General features: G+C 54.1%; 3 protein-coding genes across 3 annotated transcripts; 1 reads left to right on the top strand and 2 right to left on the bottom strand.

Moving 5' to 3' along the window:
• The first annotated feature begins 3,215 nt into the window (after nt 1-3,215).
• Nucleotides 3,216-4,705, top strand: HD553DRAFT_355917 (putative O-acetyl transferase). Its single transcript, XM_046183837.1, has 6 exons — nt 3,216-3,615; nt 3,704-3,773; nt 3,823-3,962; nt 4,124-4,187; nt 4,332-4,403; nt 4,529-4,705. Exons 1-6 carry the CDS (start codon nt 3,394-3,396, stop codon nt 4,669-4,671), a joined length of 711 nt encoding a protein of 236 aa, XP_046036734.1. The 5' UTR covers nt 3,216-3,393; the 3' UTR covers nt 4,672-4,705.
• Nucleotides 4,706-4,878: 173 nt separating this feature from the next.
• On the bottom strand, nt 4,879-6,633 carry HD553DRAFT_328869 (MFS general substrate transporter; the record flags this gene model as incomplete). Its single annotated transcript, XM_046181894.1, has 6 exons — nt 4,879-5,131; nt 5,189-5,262; nt 5,326-5,667; nt 5,744-6,142; nt 6,211-6,398; nt 6,537-6,633. The coding sequence occupies 6 exons, from the start codon at nt 6,631-6,633 to the stop codon at nt 4,879-4,881; spliced, it is 1,353 nt and encodes a 450-aa protein (XP_046036733.1).
• A 121-nt stretch (nt 6,634-6,754) lies between these two features.
• Nucleotides 6,755-9,206, bottom strand: HD553DRAFT_37340 (fungal-specific transcription factor domain-containing protein). Its single transcript, XM_046184178.1, has 8 exons — nt 9,049-9,206; nt 8,833-8,981; nt 8,483-8,749; nt 8,246-8,380; nt 8,025-8,178; nt 7,908-7,956; nt 7,576-7,839; nt 6,755-7,502 (listed from the first exon to the last, which is right to left on the bottom strand). Exons 2-8 carry the CDS (start codon nt 8,945-8,947, stop codon nt 6,876-6,878), a joined length of 1,611 nt encoding a protein of 536 aa, XP_046036732.1. The 5' UTR covers nt 8,948-8,981; nt 9,049-9,206; the 3' UTR covers nt 6,755-6,875.
• Between the last annotated feature and the right edge of the window lie 1,396 nt (nt 9,207-10,602).

The following is a 10,602-nucleotide window of genomic DNA, read 5'->3' as shown; positions in this document are numbered from 1 at the left end:
TCCGATAAGAGCAGGGAGCACCGCAGTTCGCTGTCCGTCAAAGCCGGGTTATGATCTCGGTGGCCAGGCGGTATGTTTCTGTTCATCTGCCAGATATCTGGCCAGATAAGGGGCACATAAACCTCCGTCCAGGTTCTCCACTGGGCAGACGTCTTGGTTCCGCCCTTGATGTCAAGGAAGCCTGAGGGGATTGCTTCATATATGCCTGTAGGAAGCACCACCTTGTCACGTACGCTTATCAGCCTCTTGTATGACGAGACAAGGCGCCATTAAGGATCCCATACCTGACGAATGGCTTTACTTATGGCGACAAGGTTTGCAGGGGTAAAGACCGGCTTCAAGACCTCTTTTGCCCGTCTGGTTGGGTTGACCCTTGTCGGACGTGATAAGGGTGGGTTAGAGGGTGGTCTGGGAGGCGCCATGGAGGTCGACGGTTCAGCGGATGCCTGCGATGCAGCCATGGCCTCCTCCAGGGTCATTGAGTCGTCCAGAACAGCGGGGGATAATGCAGGTGCTATGGTGCTCGATAAGGGTGGGTTAAATGTCGGCCTGACGATGGGCTCAGGGAATAGCTCCCCGTCAGTCGAATCGACTTCAGAGTCGTCGTCGTTGTCCGGCTCGTTAACGGTCCCGTATTTGCCCACACAAAGGCACTTCCAGAGGTAGGTTTTGTCGTTGCCTTGAAGCAGGTTATGCATGGCATCGAAGACGGTACACCTGAACTTGTCGAAATACGGCAGCAACATAAGGGCCGATAGGTGACCCTTAACATCCGCATAAGGGGACCGATTGAGGGCCTCTTTAGCCATGGTTGAAGTGAATTTGATGGGCCGATAAGGGGGTGGTTTGGGTCCCCTAGTAGTTCGGGGTAACTGAGCCCAGTCGTTTCGTTTAGCCTCGGCTTGGTTGGAAAGAGCAGCCTGCTCGTTATCGTGCTCTTGACGGGCCTGTCGTATGGCAGATAAGCCGGCTTCTTCTCCGAATAAGATACCCTGGCAGTGATGATGCGAATCGCGAAGGGGAAAATCTAAGGTCCATGCCGTTAAAATTATCCAACAACTATCCTACCCCTGTCTGGTCAGACTTACCCTGTGTAAAGGCCAGACGATCGTGTGTGGCATGGCAGCGAGTGCACACATCAGATTTACGAGCTTGTGACGAAGCTCCTATCAGGCCGATAGCAGCAGGCCTATCGGCGCACACGGCGGCCAGTGCAAGGTGACATAACCGTCCGTTAGGAAACTTGGGAGTCCGAATCGAAACTGGCTGAAACCAAGCCTGGCGTAACTCCATTACCAGCGGCATAAGGAATTTATGGTAATTGACGTGTCGGGGCTCTCGCGGACCTATAGACAGCAAGATAAGGGCCAGTTAGAAATTTTATGTTGGCAGATCGAACAAGTTGCAATGAGCGCAAAGATACATACCGGGAATAATGCCAATAGGCATTATCATACTCTGAACTGACCTCAAACCTTGCGGGAAATTGACGATTTGGAGTGAGATATGTCCAACAGAGTACGGCGTCGACATCATCGATGATGAACGGTTGACCCAATCCAGGTAGAGATTCAAGTAGATAACGGGGACATCTCCAGGCCTAGGGGGGTCGTGTAAGAGTGGGTTACCGTCCGGTCCTAGGATTCGCTCAAGTACTTCACCATCCCATTGGTCATGCAAGATCGACTCGGCGGGACAAGTGGCCTCGTCCCAGCGGACTGCTAACTGACGCCTATCCTGCCAGTTAAACGCTAGGTCTTCCATACCTGGATGAGCCAGAACTCGTTCAAGCTGATAGCGTAAGGGTATACGTGAAAAGTCCAGGGGGACGTTGCCTTTCTCTCCGTCCATTACCTGGCCACATGCGGGGCAGTTAAGAGGCAGGTTGGCCGGTAGTCGGGCTGAGCCAACGGCTGAATATGAAACTGGTGATGTGACGTCGTACAGAACCTCATGGCAGAGCATATTCGGACACACAGGGTGTACGATATTGGGCACATAGGTGCCGGTTTTCCGATGAACAGTCCGAAGGGTTTGTGCCGGCGAGTCGCTGAGTAGGGAGGGTGCATCACTGTTGACCATTAACCGGGTGCTATCGACCAGGTTAAGGGCCCCCCTGAGAAAGAAGTGAATTAGGGTTCTGGCTGCGCCCGCAGCTTCGATGAGAATAGCGTAGGTGTAAATCAAGCGTTCCATGAAGGTTGTGCTGTCCTGGACTTGGTCGAGGCCTATGTAGTCCGACAAGGGCTCGGTATCCCAAGGATTGACTAAGACCGAAGGTATGTCGTAGGGCCAATCGTCCAGGTAATCATGGAGCTCGGGGATATAAGGTAGAGCTGGCTCAGGGGGGGGCAGATCGGGGGGGTTATCTGGAGGGTTAAGGGTGCGTTGTGGGTCGTTTTCGGATGTCGGTGATTGATTAAGGTGGCCGGGATCGTCTAGCGAAATACCATCGAAGGGGGTATCAAAAGGGCCGTATTGCGAGGGGCTTAACGTACCACCAAGTGGTTCAGTAGGGGGGTGATAGGGCTGAGTTGGTGAGGAGGGGATGTCGAGATCAGGTGGTACGGCGGGGGGGAGTTGGCTGTTCTGTATTTCATTAAGTAGGTACTGCCGCTCTTCTGCCTCTCCTGCTAAGCGCCGGATATGAGCCAGATATTTTCTTCCAGTAATAACCCTGCCTCGGCGGGAACAGTGGCTGCATAGGCAGAGTCCTAGTCTGTTGAGGGGCTGTTGAGGAGCAAGGATAAGAGTCGGTTAAGGGACTGATAATTCGCTCACCACCTGGGCCTCAAGCATAGCGATACTGCGGCTGGAGTAATCGGGAGGAGTTGGAAAGGCGGATACCGACATCTGGAACGGTAATATGATGGTAGTCTTATCGTACCACTAACTATCAACTAGCATACGGGCTTGCAGCGAAATAGGGGTAAGAAGTGATGATCGACTTGATCATATTACAGACAGGCGCCACGAAGGCAAAAGACCCCCGCGTCCAAATCCATGGGGGTCGGATAAGAGCCCGTTAAGCTAAATGCTTAACCGTCGCTTCTTATCCTACCCTTATCCGACCCCAAAAAATCTTAACCGGCGCGCGCTGATCCCCTGTGCGTACCATGCATCGACCATCGATGTCCGGATTGACTGACGTAATATTGCTCGTCTCTCTCTCCCCCGAAGATGATCCGAGAGAGAGAGGGTCAAGAGATCGATTACCCGCCGAGCCGCGCAGGAGCCCGAGTCGAAGATGGTCAGGTCGATGATGGCAACCTTCTGATATATAAACCACGACGGGACAGCTTGGATGTCTATTCAAGATTCCAAAGGAGCTGAACTCTCGCCGTAGCTACCCTCAGATCCTATACAAATCTCTCTTCCAGACGAATCGGCAGCATGGCCGAAGCCGACCCAACCGTATTCAAGACCATGCTCGCCGGTGGCCCTTACCAGGCTAGCGACGAGCACGTCCAATATCAAGCTCAGGTCGGTCGAGACAAGGTCCAAGCGATCAACGAGGAGAAGGATGGGAAGAGACGGATGGAGTTGTTTAAGAAGTGGGCGAATTTGGGAGGAAAGGGGAATTGTTATGTGGCTTTGCCGTTCTTTTGCGAATACGTGAGTTGGACACGGATAGGGGTAACTGAGTTGACAAGGCCGGAGAGGCGGCTGATGGTCCTGCACCTCGACTATCTTTTTGTGGTAGGTCTTCAACTTGACGATCGGAGATGACGTTTACATCGGGCCAGGGAATACGTTTCTGGACGTCACTCCCAGTGAGCTTTCTCTCTGCTTCTTGATCTACTCACTGTCCTATGTCGTCAGCTAATCGGGCTGACCCATCTTTCCTGCTCACTCACTCTCTCCCTACGCAACGCACAACCGTCATCGCGTCCACTATCCATCATCTAGTCAAGATCGGGGACGGATGCCAAATCGGACCCTCGTGTCACTTCTACACTCCGGTACGTCCACCCACCGCCCAGCCATCTCTTGTCATCTCTTCTTTCGACGCTTCGAGGCTTTGATCTTTCTCTAAATGTTTCGTGAACACCTTCATCGGACTGACCTCGGCTTGGGTTTGGGTTTGGGTTTGGGTTTGGGTTTGGGTTTGGGGCTTGCTTAGGGCCATCCGGTGGATCCGGAAGAACGCCGGACGTACGTCGAATGGGCGACCCCGATTACGCTGGGTGAGTGCCGTACCGTCTGAGGTTTCGAGGTTTCGAGGTTTCGATCCTGCCTCAACCTGTTTGGAAGGGATTATAACGCTGACCGCGGTTTTGTTGTCCCTTATCGGCTCTGGTGGATCCTTACTTCGCTTTCGATTTGTGCAGAGCACGATGTCTGGTTAGGAGGGAACGTCACCGTACTCGGCGGAGTGACGATCGGCCACGGTTCGACCGTAGGTAAGCGAATAGACGGCTCTTAGCTTCTCGATCCTCAATCCCACTCCGTATTGGCAATCTAACACTAACACAAACAACTGTTATCCCTGTCTTGTCTGGTCGAGCACTTACACTTGCACTTGTAGGAGCAGGCAGCGTGGTTACGAAATCGGTACCTCCCCGGTCCGTCGTCGTAGGCAACCCGGCTAGGGTGATCAGGACGCTTCCGATCAAAAAGGAGGGCGAGGAGACGGAGGCGGAGAAGAGGAGGAAGATGTTGGGGTTGTAGTAGATCGGAAGGAGCGTAACGGGGATGTTTGGCATGTCGAACTCGATGATGACGATGATTATGAGATACCTTCGATCGAGATCTATCATGTATTGTCATCGCTAGACTGGGCCTTTTGACGTCGAGACACCTGGGTGCGTCGGAAGTATGCCTCTTGGATATAGCGACGATATGTCTTGCATGACCCAGAGCACAAGGCCATCGAGATCAGAACCTATGCGCTCTCGCCCACCTCTTGCGAGTGAGCCAGAGCAGCGCCGCCCAGAGACACGACATGACGCCGATCAACGCGACCGACAAGGGCTGAAGTGCTTCAACCCCGAATCTCCCGGAGAGCGTTCCCGTGACGAAAGGGAACAAGGCAGAACCGCATTGTCCCAAGGCAGCGATGTAGCCAATGGCCCCGACAGACATTTCCGAATCGAGCATGGCGGCCGTGCCGTTCAGCAAGACGGGGAAGCTGGACAAATTGAGATGAGTCTCAGAGCTCGAGGTGGCCACAGCGATCGAGACCCACATCGGTCCGAGGACTATGCCTATCATCGAGTATGCCAGGGCGTTGCCGAGGATACTGTCGACTTGCCAGACGAGCTGGAAGGTGTCCCGAAGATCAGAACGTGCAGTAGCATCGCCATCCAGAACAGGGCGACTTACGACCTGAAGTCCGAGAGCGACCACCATGTAAACGAGTACCGCGTTCTGCTCGCTGATCACCCAGCTGACAAAGACGTGCAGAACGCGCCCGACCATCAAACCGCCGAAAAATCCAGAGCTGACGTATCCGCTATCGTCACCTCCACCTCGTACCTCCACGATGTAGGTGACGGCCCAGCTTCCGATCGTAAACTCGATTCCGACGTAGATGAACGCCAAAAGGCCGCCCAGGTGGACGAAGGGCGTCTTGGCGATGGCCATCATCTTTTCCCCAGTACCATGCGATGGGGACACTTTATTGCCACCTTCCGTCTGAGGCGGATCGGGTTGACTTGAGGGATGCTAAGTCGTGGAAAGAATCCCTGGTTCAACGGCCCATCTTGTGCACTGCATCAGACCGATCGAAGTAGAAACACACCTCTGTCGTGCTGTCGGTCACGACGACTGGACCATGGATATGAGCTTGAGCCTGCGGGACATAGTTGTAGATGGCAAAGAGATCGTCGTCCCGCTTGAGCCTGAAGACGTATCCAAGAGTAGCCGAGTTGGCGGCCATGATCGCAACCGAACACACGTAGTGCAAGTTCCAGTGCTTGAAGGTTGAACGAGCGAACTGGGTGGCGATCAGAGGCGACACCAGCGCGCCCAAGCCGTAGATCGCGTGGGCGATTGACATTCTCGACCCGGCGTTTGGGAGTCGTGTGATGAACCCATTGATTTGGGCGTCTTGCAAGCCGAGACCGAAGCCGTTGATGCAGAACGCGATAACAAAGAGCGGGAACGGAGGTGCCCCGGCCATGAGCGCGCCTCCAGCCAGCTGTCGGGCGTCGTCGGAGTCGGACGGTCAGGATTGAGTGTATGCTAGCGACTTTCGTGAACACTCACGTGAACCACAGCACCGAGCAGCGTGGTCTTGCCCATACCGAATCGATCCGAGAACCACACGTTGGTCAAGGCGGCCAGCAAAAATCCGCTAAAGTTGCAGATGAAGATGACCGAGACGACGGTGTAGGAGACCGAATAATGATCCTGAATGCGCAGCAGCAAGGGTCCAGTACTAGCATCACTCCAGCCTGCGTGTAAGAGGTGGTGATTAGCTCGATATTCGAGCGCAACGACATGAGGCGCGAACTTGCCTGCGGTGAACAATGCTAGGTAGATAGCAATGAACCACTTGATCTCGATCCGTCGGGGCAAGGTATGTACGGGACCGATGAGACATTCTGGTTGCTGTTGCGTCGAAGCCGGATAATCGGGCGGGACATACTGCTTGACGTCTTCTAGGTCGAGGTCAAGCTGGTTTCCCATATTGGCGGAAGGGGGGAATTTCTGCCAAGGCGAGCTGCTAGACTGAAGGGGCGCCGGCCTTGTGTGCCTATATATGATGTCGCCGAGCGTGACGACGTCGGCGATCTCCGTTCCCCGTGCATATCGGCTCGGAGGCACAGCGGCAAATTGGGTGGATTCACCGTTTATCCGAGCATTCGCGCAGAGGCGCCACGAGGTCGAAAACGATCGTATCAATCAATTCCTTATCATATGCCGGGTCTTCAGAAGAACAGCGGCCGTGTATTGGACTGAGCGACCATATCGAACCAGTCGCAGACATGACCAGCTGCGTCACTGGCAGTCCACGTCTTTTCCAGCAAGTCCAACAGGCTACCCAGCGCTTTCTCCGGACCGACCTCGCGCAGAAACCGGCGGTAGAACTGACGATCGGCTTCATGAACCGCTAGGCTGCCGACGAGGAACGCCGGTCCGCTGTAATACGAGGTCCAGAAGTCTATGAAGTTCTTACTCTTGCGTTCCCGGGCTCGACAAAGTAGCATGAGCGCCTGCAACATGGCTTGCATATCTTCGAGACGTTCTTGTAAGACGGGCTCGAGAACGGCGCGGCCTCTCACTAGCCGGTCAAGTAGAACTAGTCCGGTAGTCTTCCAGATGTCCATCTCGACCGCTCTTTCCGCCGAAGAGACCTCAAACGGCTCGGTCGATCCTTGCGGGGCAGGTTCCTGTAGCCTCGGCTGGTATTCGATCAACTCGGTTTCGAGTCGATTCGCTTGTTCGATCAAGCTTGGAGACGGAGCGAGACCGAGCTGTGAAGCGGCGTGACCGTCGGCCGTAATATTGGCGACCCGGAGAAGCAACAAGGATAGGCCCGGAGGAAGACCGAACCACTGAGCGTAGAAGACCACGTCAGCCTGTCGGTCTCGCCCAGACACACCGCCGTCCTTGGATGAGCGTACTCACAGTCGTCTCCTTGTCACAGATCAGCGACATGTCTCTCGGCCACGCCCGGGTCGCCACACTTGAATAGTCAAACACCGTCCGTTGTCGATTCGTCAAGCAGACATTGAGATCCACCATGCTGGCGACTCGCAAGGCAAAAGAATCCCAGTCAGGGAAATTGATCTCGAACATCCCCGGTTTCGCCAGCGCGTCCTTGATCATGTCATTCGCGAGGCGGTTGGTGATGTGAAAGTTGTCGGCGTCGGAAAGAGCGTGGGCTGCCATCTGTCGATCGGATGCACAAGAGTCAGCCGTCAGGTGGAACGCTATACGGGACGAACAACGATTCTCACATTCAGATCCGAGAGTGCCCACAGCAAAGCAGAAGGATCCGTTTCGTGACTGCTTGGCGAAATAAGACACCTTCAACAACGACATCTAATCGGAAGACCTGGTCGTACAGCGCTCACCCTGATTGATATACCAAAGCCAGACCCGCTTTCAAGATCGGCTTGGGGTCGATCGTAGGGACCAGGTAATGCGGAGGAAGAGCGTCCAGAGCGGCCTGGCGGGACGAACTTCCCATCGGCCATTGCGTCTTGCGTTCCTTGTAGATCTGAAGGACTAGCATCGAGGGCAGCGGGATCAGTCGGCGAATAGCTCTCTAGTACAGCAATCGACATGTACTTACAGGTCGCAGAGACGGCCCTCCTAGCTGTCCGTGTAACGGGACACGACGAAGTCATCTTCATACAACTTTCTGCCAATCCAGCTCGAGCCTGCCGAGTGTACGTGACGGTCCACGCGGGTATCACATAGTTGGCGTCTATGTGACGAGATCACAAACAAGGGTTCGGTCAGACGAGGTTTCCAGGTTCAACATGCGGACAAGGCTGGTATCTGTTGTCAGGACTTCTTGATGACTCACAGAATTCGACGAGCAAAGCTTCGTATCGTTCCGAAAGATCATCATCGGCCTGAGCATGTTGCTGGAACGGTATTATTTTCGAGCCCATCGTCCAGACGTTCACGTTCTCTTCCAGAGCTATTCCCGAAAGCACGTTTGTTGACCAGCCGGGATTCTGATGTATCGAGTTGTGATCAGGAAGTAGAGAGATCGATGCCGTATTATCGCTATTGTCATCAAGAGGGGCCAGGTATTGAGAGAAAAGATCCGGCTCTGGTAAACCGGCCGCTGTATCTACCGTTGTCGAGCCAAACTTTGTAGGGTCAGTCATCACAGTAACCGATCACTAGACGGAACTCTGAACAGCTCACCCTCCACCTGTCCGGATTGTAGTATCCATTCAGAAAGCTTGCCGAAATGCAAAGGACCCGTATGCGTATCCGTCATTATCGACCCCATCCGAGCCGGGTCGAAAGGCAAAGGCATCGTTGTCGGCGTCGGCGTCGGCGTTGAAGCCGAAGTCGAAATCGAAGTCGAAGTCGGTATTCCCAGAGGTCTTAGCAGCGTCTGCGTGACTGTCTCACCATTCACTTTTCTATCACCATCGTCAAAATCGGCGTTCCCGTTGAGCCCACTCGGACCCGCTACAACCCGCTGTGTGCCATTCCCAATCAGATCGTCGAAAAAGGCGGTCCAGTCGACATTTTCAGGTGCGGCTGTGGGTACTGGGAACGGGATATCCGTGGTCATGGTCGTGCTCGTAAGCTCCGTCGTGTAATCGTGAGAGGAAGCTAGTTCTGATGCAGGTGTATGTGTATGCGTAAAGGGAGTCCAGGGAGCGTTAAGAGGTTGGACCGAGCCGTTGGTCGGTATCGGCGTTGATGACGATGTTATTGTTGTTCTTGATCTTGTGTTACAGTCGACCTGTCCCGGTCTGATGCACCGCCAACCTCCTTCTTTGCAACGTTCGCAATCGCCCGAATCGTCGTACTGAAAGATAATCGGTAGATTGTGTCAGCCCAAGGTCATGTAGTCGAAAATTGAGCTCGCAGCGAGCTGGAGGATGGAGCGGGACGTACTTGTTCCGGGCACTTCTTCCTGCAAGCCGAAAGGATGTCAATTCGTATCAGCTCCTGACCACGACGACTGATGAACCCCTGTCATATTCAGGTGCTACATACTTTCTCCTCCGACTACAGAGCAAGAAGTTTCGAATGGACCCAAATCAGCAAACATGACTAGGGAGATACATTACAGCTCGCAAAGCGACTCTTACCAAGTCAGACAACCCGTCCTCGACCTCCGAAGCAATCGGTTCGCGGCCGGTTCTATGGGGACGTCGGGGTGTCTCGGCATCGGCGAATCAACATCCCTCAGATGGACACAATGGGGTGTTTGTAGTAATAGTTTTGTGTTGCGGAGGTGGAGCAACCGTCGTATCATCATCGATGATTGATGAACGCATTTCCGACGACGGCGTTGATGTTGAGGTCGAGGGGTCTTTTCTCTTGAAATCGCATATTCGTTATTGTGACGACACTCGACGAACGACCAACATCAACAACGACACAGACCCACACCATCTGATCTGATCTGAGCTGATTCATCGTCCGACTACCACACCTTTCCCTCACCCGTCCATATCGAAGCTTCAACCGCGGTTGCCCCCTCGAGTATCGTACCTCGGATCGCGGACAGCTCTTTCAGCGATATCTCTTTCAGCTTTTAGCGACACCCCTCACAGCGACACCTCCTTTGAAGCCACCTCTCGGAGCGACACCTTCTTCATCGACACCTCTCGGAGCGACACCTCATCAAAGGACAACCCTCGATCGATATCCTATCACGACCATACCATGGCTGAGCCTCCGGTCCCTCCTGTTCCGGTACAGCCCGTCCCTCCTGTTCCGGTACAGCCCGTCCTACCCACCGTCGACGACCTTCTCGGGGTCTACATCGTGGCGAGAGGTCCAACCCGGGCCGAATACCTGGCGATGAACGATACACTCACTCGGCTAGCCGACTCGATCAAAGACCTCGCGACGAAGGATGACCTCAAAGAGCTGGCTACAAAGGCCAGTGTCGAAGCGACTGTCAAGGTGAGCTGTGAAGTGTCTTTATCATTTAAGGGGTCCGATCCT

The sequence above is a fragment of the Filobasidium floriforme genome (assembly GCF_021052385.1).
Source record: "Filobasidium floriforme strain CBS 6241 chromosome Unknown HD553scaffold_11, whole genome shotgun sequence".
In the NCBI taxonomy this organism is placed as follows: domain Eukaryota; kingdom Fungi; phylum Basidiomycota; class Tremellomycetes; order Filobasidiales; family Filobasidiaceae; genus Filobasidium; species Filobasidium floriforme.
This window is presented reverse-complemented; position numbering and strand designations above follow the sequence as displayed.

What these genes read in the sequence shown, in the direction of transcription:
- HD553DRAFT_355917 (XM_046183837.1), top strand. Translation starts at nt 3,394, where the DNA reads ATGGCCGAAGCCGACCCAACCGTATTCAAGACCATGCTCGCCGGTGGC. An exon ending in TGCCGTTCTTTTGCGAATAC is followed by an intron (nt 3,616 to 3,703) that starts GTGAGTTGGACA and finishes TTTTTGTGGTAG; the next exon opens with GTCTTCAACTTGACGATCGG. An exon ending in GTTTCTGGACGTCACTCCCA is followed by an intron (nt 3,774 to 3,822) that starts GTGAGCTTTCTC and finishes CTATGTCGTCAG; the next exon opens with CTAATCGGGCTGACCCATCT.
- HD553DRAFT_37340 (XM_046184178.1), bottom strand. Translation starts at nt 8,947, where the DNA reads ATGCCTTTGCCTTTCGACCCGGCTCGGATGGGGTCGATAATGACGGAT. An exon ending in ACAATCCGGACAGGTGGAGG is followed by an intron (nt 8,750 to 8,832) that starts GTGAGCTGTTCA and finishes CGGTAGATACAG; the next exon opens with CGGCCGGTTTACCAGAGCCG. An exon ending in TCTGTGACAAGGAGACGACT is followed by an intron (nt 7,503 to 7,575) that starts GTGAGTACGCTC and finishes TTCTACGCTCAG; the next exon opens with TGGTTCGGTCTTCCTCCGGG.